Source organism: Peromyscus eremicus, chromosome 9 (assembly GCF_949786415.1).
Source record: "Peromyscus eremicus chromosome 9, PerEre_H2_v1, whole genome shotgun sequence".
NCBI lineage: Eukaryota > Metazoa > Chordata > Mammalia > Rodentia > Cricetidae > Peromyscus > Peromyscus eremicus.
The window spans coordinates 42,867,805-42,887,344 of record NC_081425.1 but is presented as its reverse complement, the minus strand read 5'-3'; the positions used below and the strand labels follow the sequence as shown (position 1 = coordinate 42,887,344).

At 39.2% G+C, this 19,540-nt stretch overlaps 1 protein-coding gene across 4 annotated transcripts in view; it reads right to left on the bottom strand.

The window, feature by feature from the left end:
* Naa16 (N-alpha-acetyltransferase 16, NatA auxiliary subunit) overlaps positions 1–19,540 on the bottom strand; it is a 64,538-nt gene that overhangs the window by 6,141 nt on the left and 38,857 nt on the right. For 2 of the 4 annotated variants that reach the window (XM_059273289.1, XM_059273288.1), the window contains 7 exons: positions 19,158–19,230; positions 15,914–16,083; positions 15,446–15,598; positions 10,855–10,983; positions 4,333–4,546; positions 1,680–1,873; positions 644–752 (listed from right to left, as the gene is read on the bottom strand). In XM_059273289.1, coding sequence (XP_059129272.1) covers positions 644–752; positions 1,680–1,873; positions 4,333–4,546; positions 10,855–10,983; positions 15,446–15,598; positions 15,914–16,083; positions 19,158–19,230 — 1,042 coding nt within the window. Of the gene's footprint in view, positions 1–643; positions 753–1,679; positions 1,874–4,332; positions 4,547–10,179; positions 10,322–10,854; positions 10,984–15,445; positions 15,599–15,913; positions 16,084–19,157; positions 19,231–19,540 lie in introns of those variants that run through there. The other 2 variants (XR_009381191.1, XR_009381192.1) reach the window with 2 other exon arrangements.

The window sequence follows — 19,540 nt, the reverse complement described above, 5'->3', positions numbered from 1 at the left end:
GGTAGTCCATCATCCAGGAAAGTCAAGGCAGGAATTCAAGACAGGAATCCTGAGGCAGGAGCTGATGCAGAGACCATAGAGGAACTCTACTTACTGGCTTGCTCCTTACGGCTTGCTCAGTGTGCTTTCTTATACTTCAAAGAACCACCAGCCCATGGGTAGTACTGCCCAGTGAGCTGGATTCTCCCACAATAACCAAGAAATGCCCCACAGGCCAATCTGGTAGGAGCATTTTCTCAAGTAAGGTTCCTTCTTCCCAAATGTAAAACTCTAGTTTGCACGGACATAAAACTATCTAGCACATGTAAAAAATCTGTATATTGCTCCAACTATTTTCTTACTGGATTTTATTATAATATTTTAATATGTTGCCCAGCAAATTTTTGAGTAGGAAAATAAAAGGAAATTAAACCTTTTGTGGAAGGTTGACATAAAGCTCTAAAAAGCAAAAATGGATCTAAGTGACAAAATTATACTTCAAACAGTCAACATTACAAAGGTTAGAAGCTGACCTCACGGTTAAGAATGTGTAATTTAGTGAAGAAGTACATGCCTAGCCTGTGTGAGGCCTGGCCTTCAACCCCCTGCACCATGGAAAATGAAACAATAGACATACAAACCTCAATTCAAAACAATGTGTTACCTTTTCTAAAATAAATTTCAAATGCTAGCAGGTGGGTATAAATGTTATCAGCAGCAAGGGTCTTTAGAGGAGTGAGAAACTTGATGGCCTCTTCTAATGGATTGTCAACCTATTTTGAAGCAGAAAGGAAAATTTCTGTATTTAAAAAGCAGGTACACAGCCAGGTGGTAGTGGCACACGCCTTTAATCCCAGCACTTGGAAGGCATAAGCAGGCAGATCTCTGAGTTCAAAGCCAGCTTGGTCTACAGAGCAAGTTCCAGGACAGTCAGGGCTACACAGAGAAATGAACAAACAAAAAAAATTAAGTAAACAAAAGGCAGGTACACATGCCAAATTCTTCTTGTGGCCTTGTCTGACCGTACTAGGCCACGTGGACATTTCAGGCTAATCTCAATCTCTCTCTTTCTATTGAAAATAGATTTTTTTTCCCTCTCACAGAATATATGCTGAGTATAGATTCCCCTCTCAGTTCCTCCCCACCTCCCCTCCAATCTAGATCCGTCCCCTTTCTGTCTCTCATCAGAAAACAAACAAGCTCCTAAGGGATAATAAAAATATGAAATAGAGTAAGATAAAACAAAAACTAACACATTGGAATTGGACAAAACAAAAAACAAAAAACAAAAAACCCAGAAGGAAAAGAGCCCAAGAGAAGGCACAAAACACTGACCCATTCATTCACACACTCCAAGCCATAATATATACTCAAAGGACCTGCTTTGACGGCTGGAGTCTCCAGCTCCTCTCTCAACTTCAGCTAGTTACATCCTTAATTCCCTTTGTCATTATGCACATTCACAGGTTCTAGAGTTAGAACACACCTTTACAGGACGCTATTCTGGTCTATAATATTTCTACATATAATTTGCAATTAGCTAAAATTTGCATATTGCCATTCAAACAGTAACCAGTGGTTCTCATAATGACTTGAAATATCACAAGTGGTTTCTTATTTGAACATTTAAATAAATTATGGCCAGAGCAGAATCAAACAGCATGAATGACCATACAACAGTAACTGCAAACTCAACTCACCCGTTCTAGTTTTTCAGGTGTGAGTTCTTCCTTATGACCACTGGCGGCTTCGTCTTCTTCCTCTCTTTTTTTCTTCTGGCTTTTCTGCTGACGTTCCCTTTCTGTGTGCTTTCTCTCTTCTTCTAACTTAGCCTTTTTCTGGGCTCTTCTTTGCTTGCTAAGCATTTTCTTCAGTTCTTTGGCTGACAGGATTTCTGTAAAGATTCAAATGTGTGAAACATGCCACTGTCATTTTCCATGTTTCGTCTTTTCTAAAATATATACTATTAATATATTTTTCTTTTGGGGAGGGGACAGGCTAACTATGGAAAAGGTTTTAGAAAGTGTATTCCCTGTGACTAGCCAAACACAGCACACAAAAGGCAGCCATTAAATGCTGGTTACATTAATAACTAAAACGAATTCCAACTCAGCCCTGCCTCTGTGATAATTCTGCCTCTGTCAACTTGACACAATCTAGAGTCACCCTGGGAGAGTCTCAACGAGGGACTGTCTAGATGAGGTTGGCCCGTGGGCATGTCTGCGGGAAACTGTCCTGGCTATGTTAACTGATGTGGGAAGAGCAGAGCCCCTTCCTGGTTTGGGTCCCACACTCTATTAAGGAGGAGAGAGTTGAACAATGTGCATGCATACATTCTCTCTGCTCTCTGACCAGTTGCTCCAAGTTCCTGCAGCCCTGACTTTCCTGCTATGATGGACCCTGACCTGGAGCTGCCAGTTAAAATGAACCCTTTCTCCATAAGCTGCCTTTCCCACAACAGGATACACAGTCTCCCATACAATAAATAACAAGAAAATCACTTTATCCTCCTTGGTTTCAAGTTGCAAAACACGTACCAACTGTTTCAAGGGTGAGAGAATATATGTAACAAAACCTGTACTTCCTAGCTACTACATACTGGGCCTCTAGTCTGACAATGGCAGTCCAGTGACTGAAATGTAAGAGGTATTCTCACTTTCAGTAAAGCAAACACCACAAGTTGTGAAAATATTTTTCCTGAGGTACTCAAAGCTTTTTTTTCCCTTTTTTTTAGTTTTTCCAGACAAGGTTTCTCTGCCTATCCTGGATCTTGCTCTGTAGACCAGGCTGGCCTCGAACTCACAGAGATCCGCCTGGCTCTACCTCCTGAGTGCTGGGATTAAAGGCGTGAGCCACCACTGCCCGGCCACTCAAAGCTTTTTAACTTTTTTTTTTTTTTTTTTTTTTTAATTTTTCAAGACAGGGTTTCTCTGTGTAGCTCTGCGCCTTTCCTGGAACTCACTTGGTAGCCCAGGCTGGCCTCGAACTCACAGAGATCCGCCTGGCTCTGCCTCCCGAGTGCTGGGATTAAAGGCGTGCACCACCACCACCCGGCAAAGATTTATTTATTTATTATGTGTACAATGTTCTGTCTGCATGTATGCCTGCAGGCCAGAAAAGGGTGCCAGATCTCATTACGGATGGTTATGAGCCACCATGTGGTTGCTGGGAATTGAACTCAGGACCTCTGGAAGAGCAGTCAGTGCTCTTAACCTCTGAGCCATCTCTCCAGCCCTGCTTTTTAACTTTTAATAAAAAAACATTTATTAAGCTGGGGGTGGTGGTGGTACACGCCTTTACTCCCAGCACTCTAGAGGCAGAGGCAGGTGGATCTCTGTGAATTTGAGGCTAGCCTGGTCTACAGAATGAGTTCCAGGACAGCTAGGGTAACACAGAGAAACAAAACAAAAACATTTATTAATATGATTGTGGCAGGGGAGGTAGAGAGGTTAAGATTGGAGGGGGGGTGCGTGTCCTAGTGCATGTATGAAGGTCAGAAGTTAGCCTTATAGAATCGGTTCTCTCCTTCCACCTTTACATGGGTTCCAGGGATCAAACTCGGATCATAAGGTTTGTGTGGTGAAAATTTTCTCTCCTGAGCCATTGCACTGGCCTCAAAAGCTTTTCTTCAATTACCATTTAAAGAAAGAAAATAGCCCATAGACATTTATTTATGTTCTTTCTTAACTGATGTTAAGAAAACAAAACCGGGCTGGAGAGATGGCTCAGCCGTTAAAGGCTAGGCTCACAACCAAAAATATAAGAAAACAAAACCAACAAAGACTGTGCTTGATGCTGTGGTATATACCTATAACTCCACTTAAGAGGCTGAGGCAGAAACATCAAGAATTTGAGGGCAGCTGAGCAGCGAGACTGGGGGGTAGCAGGAGGCATGCAAGTTATCTCACTGGGCTGACCGAGATTATCTGTTACAGAACATCAGCCCCTCACTTTATCTGATCTCCCTGACTTTTTCCTGATGTGTCAATGAACCAACACTGTCTTCACATCCATTCGATCACATACTCTTACTGTTATTTTAGTTGTACAAACATGGGGTGAGGCAAGACAATTCGATATAGTATGTAGTGTATAACTGAGTTAACCCTTTCTTTTTTTTCCCGAGACAAGGTTTCTCTGTGTAGCCCTAGCTGTCCTGAAACTTGTTCTATAGACCAGGCTAGCTTCAAACTTAAAGATCTGCCTGCCTCTGCCTCTTGTGAGCTAGGATTAAAGGTGTGCACCACCACCATCCAGCTAACATTTTTATCTCCTTAATCATTTGACACATTTTCCTAGGCAGTATGTGGTAATATTTTGAAATTTAGTATTTTTTTTAAATCTTTTCATTACCTGAATTTACATCTTGTTGCTTGCTTTCACTGGTTAAAGGGTTATCATGTAATTTCAAATATATTTCAATTGCTGATCTAGCAGCCTTGAAATAAAAGGTGTGTCTTCTGAGAGTATCTTCTAATCTCAAGAGGTCAACATAAGCACGGAGGGTCATCTTTCTCATGCAGTATGTATGGAAGTCAAATTGATCATCGGTTATCTCAAAAAAATGCTTAAAAACAAAACCACAAGATTATCCCTTACATTTATATCAATAATAATTTTATTTTAAAAGAAAATTACAAAAAGCCCCCAAACAATACAGTCACAGTTGTACTTGGTTGCCCTTTCCAATGTCAACAATACAAAAGGCATCAAGTTCTCTGCATTCAACTTAAAGTGTCTTTTTTACAGCTGTGATATTCTGAACACACCTGAGCTCAACTTAAAGGGGTCTTCTATAACCCACCCTATTTCCTCATATCATATTTTGTGATGCTACTCTACGCTGATAAGGCAAGTATCAGGTCATCTTTTAAACCTGGAAATTAGTACATGTCAATGTAGTTTTCCTCTGTACTCCCATAAAAACCAACAAGGCAGCGCTAAGCAACTTTGAAACTGACTTCACACAGGCTCACACTAAATGTTTACAAATCTGACAAGCCTCAACGTCCGTAAGCCTCCTTCCCAGTGGAGTCTAACACAGCACAGAACCCACCCCACGTGAGGTAAAGAGCTTATGAATAGGGCATGTGAGTAAGTCTTTTATTTCTTAGTGCCTTAGTGATTTCATCTAAACTAGGAATACATCTACATAGCCAGATTCTTAACGCGATTGTTCAAGCAACACATTTTAAAGTTTATTCTTCTTAGCAAAGTACTACACAAAGATAACATGACATTTCCCTAGTGAAGAAGCTCCCATTAACATACTCATATTCCATACATTTTAAAATCTTAAGTCATAAGGTCTTCTTAACAAGCAAGCTCAATGCTTTCATCTAATTTCCAAAGGACTTATATCCCCACCCCCAAAAGGTTATGCACTAGTTCCTTTCATGAAAACAATACAATTCACCTCTGATCTACATAAAACAATTTTATAATTTAGTTTTCTCCCTGACATATATTTATACCTCTGGTTCTCCACTCCACTTTGGTTTCTCCAAATTCATATACAAAAATAAAGTACTTCATATTCCCTCAAGAGAAAAGGGTGCTGAGGGTGGTCTAGCAACTCACTGTGCAGAGGATATATTAGCAATTGTCCCTAACCACTTGATATTTTTAGTCATCTTAGTAATTAGAAACATGTTATATATACAGAATCACACTAAATACCTAAGAGTTTAAGAGAAGAATTTCAAGAATAAAAGTATAACATGGAGACAAGAAACAGAAAAAAAATAAACATTTCATATTAGTTCATAGTTATTAGAAAATCATGTTTTAATGACATTTGAAAATTGAATTTTTCCAATGAGATAAATTAGTAACGACATTAATTTGATTTATTTTTTAAAAATCAAAGGCTAACATATTTCATAAAGTTGCCAGCGCTTTTCCTTAATGTAAACCAAGCTTACATAAGAGTAATACATTAAAATTCAACACAGCTGGCTAAGGGAAACAGAAAGCTAAGTCATAGAACACACGATAAGATGAAAACATCTAAGGGACTGTAAGACATGATCTCGGGTGAGAAACACATGAGAAGGAGACGACAAGCTTCCAGAGATTCCTAGAAATATCAGTAGACACGGATTTTAAGTCACATTTCACAAGTCATCTGGAACCACACTTAATCCACCTCTATCAGTAACAGCCCACAGGCTGCCTCTCTCCAGTTGATGTCTTCTATAAACTGGGTCACCAGCTTAGCCCAGTTTACCAGAAGTCGTCTGTTTTTCAGTGAACACACTGCATCTTGGAACCACTCAACCAAAGTCAAACCTGGTGTTTACTTATTCCATATAGCTCTTGGTAGTTAAAAAAACAAAACGAAACAAAAAACAAGGCTGGGTGAAATCAGAAAAAGCAGGGCATTGCGGAATACTATACAAGCAGCTAAACTAATAAGCTTAAACCCTTTCTCCCCTGCCCAGCAGACACTGCTGGTAGGTGGTCAACAAAATTAAGCTTGACCATGAACTCTCTCAACAAAACAAAAACAAACAAAACTTGGGCTTGAATTAAGACTAGTTGGCAGAGAATTAAGAAAACCCATCAGAGCTTTAGCGTGTGACTTTCTTCTGGAATTCTGTGAGGCCCTCTCTTCTGGTCTCTTTCCTGTTTGTCATGTCTCTGAATTCTAAGAACTTATACACAGAGGAGGAAAAAATGCCTATTCTTGAAAATGGTGACTAGATCAACTTTTCCTCTCTAAAGGATCTGTCATAAAGCATGTGACAACTTAGAAAGGATGCAACAGGTTTTAGAAATCCTAGATTATATAAAGAGTTAGAAATACATATAATATTATATGCAATATATATTGCCCTGACCCAAATATAAACCAGCACACTAAAAAGAAATCCAGATCAGTATTTTAAAAAAGATAAATAATTTAGAATATTGCTATGAATATAAGCTTATGTTAGTACTTTGTTTAGTAAAACTTAAGCATCAGATTGGACTAGGCCACACAACCTTTAATGATAATCTTAAAATCCACTTAGAGGGCCAAAATGAAGACAGAAAAGGTACTGTGGACATTCCAGAATGTTAAAATTTCAAATCTAATTTCTAAGAAACCACAGGAGCATGTGAAAGTTGAAACTGCTTTCAATGAAAGTTCTTCACTGAAATCTTGAAACCAGAAAGACTTGCTCCTTAAATTTGTTTCTTAGCTTTATTTCTATTAAAAAAAATAAAATGCAAAATTTGTTTGTGATAGGTATTTATTTACTTATTAAAATATAAGAAGCCAGGCATAAAGTAACTTGTGTTAAGTAGTTAATAAATCATCTCTGAAAGCTGGATGTGGTGGTGCACGCCTTTAATCTCAGCACTCAAGTGGCAGAAGTAGTCAGATTTCTACGAGTTTAAGGCAAACCTGGTCTACAAAGAGATCCAGTAAAGTCAGGATACATGCATAGGGAGACCGTCTCAAAAAAAAATCTTTGAATTTTGTACTTTTTGTGTGCACATCTGTGTATGTGGGCATTCTTGTAGGTGCAGGAGAATATGGTGCGTGCGTGCGTGTGCGTGTGCGTGTAAGTGTGCGTGTGCGTGCGTGTGTGTGTGTGTGTGTGTGTGTGTGTGTGTGTGTGTGTGTGTAGATCAGAGAACCTCAGATGTCCGTTCTCAGGTGCTTTTGACTTTAGTTTGACACAAGGTTTCCCACTGGCCAGAAATTTGCCCTGTTGGCCAGGCTAGCTGGCCCAGTAGCTTCCAAGGATCCACCTGTCTCTGCATCCCATGTCACTGCTGGGATTACAGAAGTACACCATTCTACCTTGCTTTTTACATGGGTTCTGAGGATCCAAACTCAGCTTTTACTGAACGGGCCACCTCCCCAGGACAAACTCTGTGTACACACTGGGTGGGCTCACGTAGAGACCAGTGGTTGAAGCAGGATATTTTCATCAACTGCTTTTTTTCTTTTCGAGACAAGGTCTCTTACTGAACCTGGAGCTCACTCTTTCAGCTAGACTGCTTAGCTAGACTCCAGGAGTCTGTCTGTCTCATCCCCTCACATGTATGCTTCTATGCTTGTTTGATTTCTTTTGTTGTTGTTTTGTTTTTAAATCAGTGCTGGAGATTTGAGCTCAGAATCTCATGTGTGCACAACAAGTTCTTTAACCACTAAGCCATCTCCTCAGTTCCTAAGCCTGAACTTTATACTCAAATCTTTCCAATAACATTAAGCATTTTCTTTGAATTTAATAATTTTGTTAGAAATCAGTCATTATTTAATGTATTTATACTAAATACATTTCTACATATATGTAAAATATGCATATTATTCACAAGAGTTAAGTTTTTATTTTTAGTATAAATATGTCATTGTAAGTGGCATGAGAAGCAGCTCTTTTCTTATTTATGTTTCAGATTTTCATAGGGTTAAATGACAATAGCAAACTCTGATCAAAGACTTTTTAATAAATACAATTAAGCCATATGACCAGAGAGTGGTGATTTCTTTGTTTTTTTTTTCTTTTTTCTTTTGTTTTTTTGGTTTTTCAAGACAGGGTTTCTGTGTGTAGCTTTGGTGCCTGTCCTGAATCTCGCTCTGTAGACCAGGCTGGCCTCGAACTCACAGAGATTCGCCTGGCTCTGCCTCCCGAGTGCTGGGATTAAAGGCATGTGCCATAGCTGCCTGGTGAGAGTGATGATTTCTACATTTTGATCTCTGGTAGTCAATGTAACCCTTTCCTTCGAAGATTTTTTCCAATTAAATCATTTCTGAACTAGAAGTAGTTTACCTGCTACTAAGAATTTCATTCACACTACTCAGCCAAAGTCACTATAAATGATACACATCAACAGAAGATTTACTTATTACAGTCTGGCAATTTAGGAAATACTGCAAAAATCATAAAGCAATTCAGGCATCAACATTAAGAAGAATGGGACTTAAGTTTGAGAAGTTCCAACTATAACAATCCTAAGAACATTGGAATTAAACTTCAACAAGAAAATGAGTAGGTTTCTACCCACATCCTTGCTGAAAGTACTAATTTGCAAATGCTTTAAAGAGTTTACTTCTCATGACAACAGGGTACATGGAATGTCTTTCCTTAACCAGCAGGAGGCCTTCAAGTGGTAGACACTAGTGAGCACCAACATAAGCTACTAACATTCAGTACTTTTTGCTGCTAGCTTCTGTTCTTTATTTCTGTGTAAGGTTTGTGTTCACATGTGTATGGGATGGCATGTATGTACTATGACACATACATGGAGGTCAGAGGGCAAACTTGGCTATTAGTTCTCACCTTTCACTTCGTTTTGTTTCGCTGGTTCTTTTTATTTATTTAATATGTAGGAGTATTTTGCCTGCATGTATGTTTGTACACCATGTGCATATGTGTTGTCCATGAAGATCAGAAGATGCTATCAGATATCCTGGAATTGGAGTTAAGGGTGGTTATAAAGCACCATGTGGGTGCTAGGAATCAAACCTCCCATCCTCTGCAAGAGCAAGTGCTCTTAACTGCTGAGTCATCTCTCCAGCCCATCACCTTGTTTTATAAGGGTCTCCCTTGCAGTTTGTGTACTCCAATCTAGCTAGTCCCCAAGTTCCAGGGGACTTTCCTGCCTCTGCCTCATCTCCACCTCCCGACTCCCCAGAGGAGTCCCAGGATTACAGACACACACCACCATGTCCAGGCTGTTTTGGATTCCAGGGATCTGAAGCCAAGTTACTAGGATCGTACAAAAGCACATTTATTCACCAACCTATCTCCTGTCCCTTTTTTGTTGTGACAGGGTCTCACTATGTCACCAGGTTGACCTTCAATATCACTTGTAATTCAGGCTAGCCTCAAACTTGTGATCCTCCTGAGTTCTGGGATTTCAGACCTGCACCTCCAGTCCCAATTCTGTTCTACAATTTCACCACAGAAATAGAAGCCTGATTTAAACTACAATGTTTGGATATTTAACATATAATCCAAGAGGGTTAGAATTCTCAAAGAGAAAATGAGAAGTCTTATCCCTAGAAATACAAGTTTAAAGGACTGAAGAAACAAAAACCAAACAAAGCAAACTTCGGTGATTTCTATAGAGGTTCTGGTATAATCCTAGTTCCAGGTCCCATCAAAAGCCACCCCCTAAGACAGAGCTCTCCTCCAGGTAACCTCACAAGTTCGCATGGGAAGAAGGCCAAAGTGACTGCCACGGTGCAGACATCAGGCTCACCTGACTACGACGCCTGTGGTTTTATACTGCGTCAGCAGGGGAAGAGTGGTGCCGAGTGCCCCACAACTGAGGGCTGCTGAGGACTGCCTCAGGGGTGCATTTGCGGCTCCTTTCCTCCTGTGGTCCATGTAGAAGAAGAGTGCTTCAGAGATGACAAAGAACAGGAAAACAAAAATTCACACAAAGGAAAAGAAAAGTGCCCTCACTAAGGCATATCACACACATAATTCTAACTGCAAGTAATAAAATAAGCCTGCAAGTTGGCCAGCTGATGCACAGGGTATCAATGTGAGAACAAACATCCTGGGAAGACGAACTGGAGAGAGGCTGACTGTGGACCAGATCCTGATGTTAAAGGGGGAAGATGCTGCCACCAGCTGTGTGTCCTCCTAGGCTGCTAATGAAAATTAAATAATGGCCAGATGAAGGGAGAGAAATTGTGAATGTATGTCAATTATAGCACACACTGTTTTTACTAAATTGTTTTCCTTTTCTCTTCAGAAAAAATACATAAACATGTCAAGTATCACTGCACATTGCTCACAATACTAAATCCAAAGAATTGTTTTCAAATGAAGCTGTCAAAGTTAGAAGAGGCAGATGATCCAGTGTAGACACGTACCTGCTTTTCTTGTCACTTACAGAAGAAACTAGAATCCACATCCTAACACTTACCCTTTCCACTTCATGGCATTTTTTCAAGGCATCCCCATATCTCCCAAGGCGCTGATAGGCCAAAATACATTCTGTCTCAAACCACATACACTGCATTTCATTTAGATTTTCCACAGCAGATGTTCCTTCCTGAAATGGAAACTTGCATAAATATAAGGCAGCAAGCAATAAAACAGATCCCCCAGTTCACATTGTTTTAAAAGTACAATTAAAAGCCTCAGGTTCAAATAGCAATAGGAAAAAGTCACCTTTCCAACTATCCCCACCTCTATTATGATGAGAATAATTAGCAATCAGCAAATACATTATTCTATTACTTTATGTTGTATGTTTGTGTATGTGCATGCACAGACGGGACAGCACATTTTGAGGTCAGAGGACACCTTGTGGGAGCCAATGCTTTCCTTCACTTTCTGAGTCTCAAAGATCTAATGCAGGTCCTGGCAGCAAGCACTTTCGCCACTGAGCCATCTCTGCAGCCTCCTTAGTGTTTTAAACTGTGAAGTTTAACTGATTCAGCTCCCCTCGAGTGTTCACCACTTTGTATAGAATGAACTCCAAATTACTAAAGCTATTGCTGAGCATCGAAGCTCTTATTTTTAACTACTTAAAACAACAGTCCTGCCGGGCAGTGGTGGCGCACGCCTTTAATCCCAGCACTCGGGAGGCAGAGCCAGGCGGATCTCTGTGAGTTCGAGGCCAGCCTGAGTGAGATCCAGGACAGGCTCCAAAGCTACACAGAGAAACCCTATCTCAAAAACACCAACCAACCAACCAACCAACCAACCAAAATACACAACAGTCCTATGAATATTGCCTATCTTCTTTCCACTTTCTTTTTCTTTCTGCTAGTTAACATGTCCTTGCTGACTCAAGGTCACTGTTACAAAGATCCAGTACTGTTATGGTACTTCTCATAACGTTTTCGGTTTCTCAATCTCCCTCCAGCAGGTTAGGCTATACAATGTCACTTTCTGTGTTCACCCATCTGAGCTTAAGAGCATCTGCTGTTTCCTAACAAGTCTTTTACTTCACTGGCTCTCTGTGTCACATGATATTAAAACCAAGTAACACTGAACACAGTGGTGCATGCCTATAATCCCAGCACCTGGGAGACTGAGGCAGGAGAATTTTGAGTTCAAAACCAGCCTGAAGTACATAGCTAGACCTTGCCTTTAAGAAAGAAAGGAAAGGAAAGGAAAGGAAAGAAAAGAAAAGAAAAGAAAAGAAAAGAAAAGAAAAGAAAAGAAAAGAAAAGAAAAGAAAAGAAAGAGATCCCTGGATTTGTTACAAGTATTTGTTAGTTCACCCTTAAAGATAAGAGGAATGTCTAAGATATTAGCTCCAATGAAAGGCACCGGATTTTTGTCATCCATTGAAACAGACTTATTTTAAACAAATTTGTGTGATTTCAGAAAAGATGGGAAAGCATATTTATAAAAATATTTTCAGTGTTTGATCATTTTTTTTTTTTTTTGGTGGTTTTTCCAGACAGGGTTTCTCTGTGTAGCTTTGCGCCTTTCCTGGAACTCACTTGGTAGTCCAGGCTGGCCTCGAACTCACAGAGATCCACCTGGTCCTGCCTCCCGAGTGCTGGGATCAAAGGCGTGCGCCACCACCGCCCGGCATGTTTGATCATTTTTAAGACCACTTTCTACTATCAGTTCAATTCTTGGAATTTATTAAGTCTAAAAATTCCCAAGCTCAGGAGGTGAAGGCAAGAAGATGTCAAGTGTAAAAGGCTAGTGTGAGCTTACACAGAAAGAGTCTATCTCAAAAAGAAAAGTCTAAAAATTATCTCCAGATTTAAAAAAAAAAAGACTTATCTTATTTCTCCTTTATAGTTATGTATATTTTCCATTTTCTGATGACTGTGTCTTCACAAAAAATATGTTACTTTATCTCAAAATTTTCACCATAAAGAACTATTAAACAAAGATTTGTAACCCTCTATAATTCTTCTTTTTTTTTTTTTTTTTTGGTTTTTCCAGACCGAGTTTCTCTGTCCTGGAACTCAGTCTGTAGACCAGGCTGGCCTCAAACTCACAGAGATCCTCCTGCCTCTGCCTCTCGAGTACTGGGATTAAAGGTATGTGCCACCGCCGCCCAGCAGCCCTCTATAATTCCAAGCTGTAAACGTAAGCATTTCACTCATTCACTTTATTCTCCTGGGCTCTTGAAGTGACATGCTAGTTGTCTATGTTTAAATCACTGGACTAAAACTTAACTGACATCTTACAGACTCATTTCCAACGGTACTTCTAACCCTACCTTTACCTCCCAGATAGCATTTTTTAACCTAGAAACCCAAGGATTTGTATGACTCTCTGCTGTAGTCTCTTCTAATCTTGGCAGCTGTGATGTAGTTGAAAGGATGCTGAACCACGGTACTGGTCAGTGTGACCAAAGACGGTCCAGGTATCCTCTTCTAAGCTTCAATGACTTTCTGTAAAACATCAGAAACCTGAGTATGTCCTATGTGAACATAAACAATACTACTAGTCCTCTCTCTAGCCCCCATGTTCTTGACAAAATTTCTGTCATCATCACAGGGTGGCTACATTCTCTAATTCTCTCTCATTTCATTATGACTATTTTGCTACACATATACTTAAATTAATATAGTCAAATATATCACTGTTATTTACACTTCATCTTAAACACTTCTAGGGTGACTGAATTTGGTCAGTTCATATTATACATGTTCATGTAAATAACACACTGAATCCCACTAATATGTACTCCTGCTATATGTCAATAAAAATTTTTAATTAATAGAGCTGAGTATGCTGTAGCTCATTTGGCAGAGTGTTTGCCTACTATGAATGAAGCCCTGGGTTCAATGCACAGTATCACAGAAAACTGGGCATGGTGGGACAAACCTGTAGTTCTGACACTCAGAAAGTAGACAGGAGGATCAGAAGTTCAAGAGTGGTCTCCCTACAAAATAAGTTTAGGGCCAGCCTTGGTTACTGTCTTAAAGAGCTAAATATATAATCAAAAAAGAGGGCTGGAGAGATGGCTCAGCAGTTAAGAGCACTGGCTGCTCTTCCAGACTGGCTGCTCTTCCAGAGGACCTGGGTTCAATTCCCAGCACCCACATGGTAGCTCACAACTGTCTGTAACTCCAGTTCCAGCGATTCTAAAACCCTCACACAGATATACATGCAAGCAAAACAATAATGCACATGAAATAAAAATAAATAATTAAAACAAACAAAAAAAGATGTTCAAAGTACTAAAGACAGATGTAGAGAAAGTTAGGAAAACAGTGTATCAATAACACAGAAATATCAAGAGGTAGAAAACCTAAAAAGGCCAGGCGGTGGTAGTGCACACCTTTAATCCCAGCACTTGGGAGGCAGAGGCAGGTAGATAGATCTCTATGAGTTCGAGGCCAGTCTGGTTTACAGAGCGAGTTCCAGGACAGCCAGGGCTGCACAGAGAAACTCTGCCTCAAGAAAAAACAAAAACAAAACAAAACCACCTAAAAATTACACACACACACACACACACACACACACACACACACACACACACACACACACATTTTAAATATACCTCTTTGCTCCTTTAGAATTGAAGAAATGTTCCCCTCTAAGCATGAAGCGTTTCTGGAACCTACAGACTCCTGCTGTATTCCTTCAAATATCTGATTTGCTGTCTATATTTAGTTCTTTGGTCCTCTGAACTGGTGTGTGTGCAATGTAAGGTAGGGATGCCATTGAATTTTTCAACGTTAAGTGCCTGCCTCAGCAATTTTATCTTTAATTTTAAAAGTACTTCTGGTCATATACCAAGTTTCCAAATATATTTGAATCAATTTGTAGGCTTTCTATTCTGTTCTATGAACCTGTAATTTTAATCAAAACCAAGTATCATGTCTTATTAGGACACTATTACAGAAAAGATGAAAAAGGAAGAAAATATAGGACAAGTATTTAGCCAAACAATTTTAGATAACTTAAATTCTGAAATGTCACAGAAAATACACAGAAAGAACTCTGAGCAATTCTGAAGTAAGAGGATTTAATAGAGAATTAAAGAGAAATCATAAATTATAAAGGAAACAAATTTGGGATACAAAGTAAATTTTTTGTTTATTTATTTTAAGACAAGGTCTCATTATGTAACCTTGACTAGCTGGATCTCGCTATGTAGACCAGTCTGGCCTTGAACTCACAGAGATCGGCTTGCTTCTGCCTCCTCCATGCTGTGATTAGAGGTGTACATTACCACACTCAGCACAAACTGAAGTTTGGATAAAAGCACTTGTAGCTAGCTCTTCCAAAGGATTAGAGTTCAGAGGCTAGCAAACACACTGAGTAGCTCACAACCACCTTTAACTCTAGCTCCAAAAGACCTAACACCCTTTTCTGGACTACCTGGGTGCTTGCATTCATATGGCAGGTGTGCACACCCCCACGCACGTGCAACACCACAGTAAGAAACCATATTTGGAACATGGACTAAATGGGATTTTTTTTTTAAAGGAATTCTTATGAATTTCAACGGCAAACTTAACAAACCATCATAGAACTTCAATTTTACTAATTCAGACAATTACATACTTATACATGCTATTGCCTACCCTTGTGAACTTGGAGCACATTTCCTCTGCTTCTTTTATCAAATTTGCTCGAAGCATGTATTTTGCACATTTGGAATTGATGAATCTATCAGCTGTGTCCAAAGACTGTGCTTCATCCATCCACTTTGCAGCTTCTTTGAGATTACCTATATGCTGTAGGAGAAGAAGTATTAGGGAAATCGTTTATGAGCAAGAGAAAATGCGTGCCATAGAAATGGAAAAGAAATATAAATAAAAACAGGTTAGAAATTTGACATGATCTTGTCAGTTTACCTAGAAAACTAGACAACTATGATTCCACTTACTAAGAACTGAACCAAATAACTAACATTGTTACACAATAAAGAATTCCTTAGGATTATTAGAATATAGAAAAGATTATCAGAGAATCTTAGGAGTTACTCTACTTCAAGTCTTTTAAAAAATGATTCAATTCAAACCACTCAAAAATCAAGATTAAGATTTTACCTTGTATATTTTTGCTTTTATGTAGAATAATTCTATTAGAGTTGGAGTACTAGCAATCACAGCATTAATATACTCCAAAGCCAGCAAATACTGTCCAAGTTTATCAAAGTGCTGTGCCAGGAAATACTGGACCCAGAGTAGAGTTGTTGGAGGTTCCTTTTCCCCATTCTCTGCAATCAAACAAATATGACATTGTTATAAGAAGAATCCTAAGTAAAGCAAACCTACATGCTTTATCTGCTTAATTCAGAATGAAATCAACGATTATTATTAAGAGCAAAAGCTCAGCAAAAATGACCAATCTAACAAAAAGAGGCATGACTCTATGGCATCAAGTTCAAAAGCTAACAGCCACTCCGAGAAATAAAATCTTAGTTCAACAGGCTTCTAATCCCAAACTACCTCCAAATAAACAGTGTTAGAGAAGAACAATCTGTCTAACTCTATGGGTTCTGAAGATGAAAGCAATGTGCAGTGAACCAGAAAAATAATCAAAGACAACTTGGAGAAGAGATTACCTATCACTGCAAATCTTCAGGAGAAGCAAAAACTGCCACATTATGCATTGCCCACATGTGCAAAATATATACTTCTATCAAATATGACAACAGAAGCAGAGAAATTGAGTTCCAAGTTCACAAGGGTTAATGTAGGAGTGTGTAACTGTCTCAATTAGCATATTATACACTTTAATACAGCCAGAGCATCATCAAAGCAAAGAAGGATATGACTCAAAGAATATACCCTGATGAGACAACAATATCCCTGATACACCACAAATCTAAGATTAGGGTGCACAGCCCAAAGTCAGCTAACAAAAGCAGCCATATACACACATTATCTGAATTCTATTCTGCTTCCAATCCTGTACTAAAGAAGCTATCAAAATGGACTACAGAATGTCAGACATATCTACAGTGAGGCAGAGTGAATTACCTGTATTATATCAACAGGAGATCTCCTAGTATATGTAGCCAACTAAATAAACAAGAAGACAATAATGCAAACACACTAAAGCATAAATTAGAAAGCTGGGGTGGTCTGAATAAGAATGGCCCCTTGCCGGGCGGTGGTGGCGCACGCCTTTAATCCCAGCACTCGGGAGGCAGAGCCAGGCGGATCTCTGTGAGTTCGAGGCCAGCCTGGGCTACCAAGTGAGTCCCAGGAAAGGCGCAAAGCTACACAGAGAAACCCTGTCTCAAAAAACCAAAAAAAAAAAAAAAAAAAAAAAAAAAAGAATGGCCCCTTACAGACTCATATATTTGAATGCTTGGTCCCCAGTTGATGAAACTACTGGAAAAGAATTAGGTGTGGCCTTATTAGAGGCGGTGTGACACTGGAATCTGGCTTTAAGGCTTCAGAGCCCATGCCATTCCCAGTTAGCCCTCTCTGCCTAGGGCTTGTGGACCTAGGCATAAACTTTCAGCTACTGCTCCAGTATCATGCCTGTCTGCCTGCTGCCTGTCTGCCTGCTGCCATGCCCTCTGTCATGATGATCATGGATTCTAACCCTCTGGAACATGAACCCATATTAAATGTTTGTTGATTTTTATTATGTTTTATACGTTCCTTGGTCATAGTGTTTTTGTCATGGCAATAGAAAAGTAACTAGGATAATCCAAGTAAGAGCAAAGAATCAAACATTTATCTTTTACATACGCTATCTAATTCAAGAGGCCAAAGCATATGAAGGAAGGTTCTTTAAAATAATTTCAGAACTAGAGTTATAAGTCAGTGGCATAACACTTGTCTAGTACGCATGAGGCCCTGGATTCAACCTATAACCTACTCTGCCCAGCTAATAGATGGGGAACAAGGATGAAATAAGGAATCTAGGAAATACTACAGGAGGAACTTTTTATTAGGCACATCAACCTGCTAAGAAACCCTGTCAATGACAGCATCAGAGAGATAACCAGAGCACCTCAAGCACAAAGCACCACCTGGGAGGTATTCAAACAACTCTCAACTCTATTAGTCTCACTAAGAATGTCACGTGAAACAGGAATGACGGTGACAAACACACGTGATCCCAAGAGAATGCAGTCAGTCAGGTCTAAAGTAGGGAAAGTCCACAAAACAAGTGAGCTTTCAACAAAAGGCATTTCTTAAAGGAAGAGAGATCACTCTATATTAAAAGACCACAAAACCCTTCAAATGTAAAGCATGGGCGTTAACTAGATTTAGATTAAAATAAACCAATTAAACAAATATTTTGGACAGTGGTTGAGAAATATGTGGACAGGTATTTAGATATGAAGTTGATTTTGTGCATCTTAAAGATGCATACTAAGGTTTTTACATGTAAAATATTTGGAATTTGCTTTAAAATACTCTAACAGGGTGGACTGGAGTCTGGAGAGAGAGCTCAGAAGTTTAGAGCACTTGCTGCTCTTCCAGAGGACCTGGGTTCAAGTCCTAGCATCACATGGCAGCTAACAATTGTCTGTAACTCCAGTTCCCAGGAATCTAATGCCCTCCTCCTCTGGTCCATGGGGAACCACACATGCAAGTAGTGCACAGACACACATGCAGGCAAAACATTCATACACATAATTTTTTCCCAAAACATAAAAAACAAAAAACTCCAAACTCCAAGAGCAGTGACACAGAAAAGACACATATAGAACCTAAAGAGATTGTCTCCATACCCGAAACATCCTATAGAATTTTCTAAATTGTCTTCGTTTACACATGTCCCCACAGAGAATTAAAGGGCCAAACAGACATAATTAAAAATTAATTCAAGAATGAGCTGGGCGGTGGTGGCTCACACCTTTAATCCCAGCACTTGGGAGACAGAGCCAGGCGGATCTCTGTGAGTTCGAGGCCAGCCTGGGCTACAGGGTGAGTTCCAGGAAAGGTGCAAAGCTACACAGAGAAACCCTGTCTCGAAAAACCAAAAAAAAAAAAAAAAATAAAAAATTAATTAATTCAAGAATGAAAAAATAGAAAATTTAGGGATTCAGGAAAAAAGGTTCTAATTTAAATACTCAATCTTGGGCAAGCCATTCAACCTTTCAAATCTGTTTTCCTTGTTAAATAAGGCTAACTCTTAAGTCAAAAAGATTATGGAAATTTTAAATTAAATAATACTGAAAACACTCTCATTTCATTTACTAATTCAAAAACCAATAAGCAGCCATTTATGTAGCACACACATAATAAATGTAAACTAGTTTCTGTGATTAAAATTAGATTTAAATTAGCAATAAAATTCCAATTTAGTCTAGTTTAAACTTACCATAAGGGCTAAAAAAGCCATTCATTTTAAGAGAAGCTTCATAATTAGTAACAAGTTCCTGGATTATTGAAACCTGTTAAAGAAACATATTTTTTAATTTAAAAATGCTTCACTGAAGGTATTTGTATTTGTGGACTAATCTGATTGGAACAACAATTTATTTTTTATTTTTATTGATGTATGTGTCCGTCTGTTTATATGCAATTTGTGTGCAGGTGCTTGTGAAGGCCAAAAGAGGGTGCCCAACGCCCGAACCTGGAATTAGACGTGGTTTTTTACCTCTCTGACATGTATGCTGGGAACCAAACTCAGATCCTTAGAAAGAACAGCAAGTGCTCTCAACCACTAAACCATCTCTCTAGCCCTACAACACATTTCAAAAT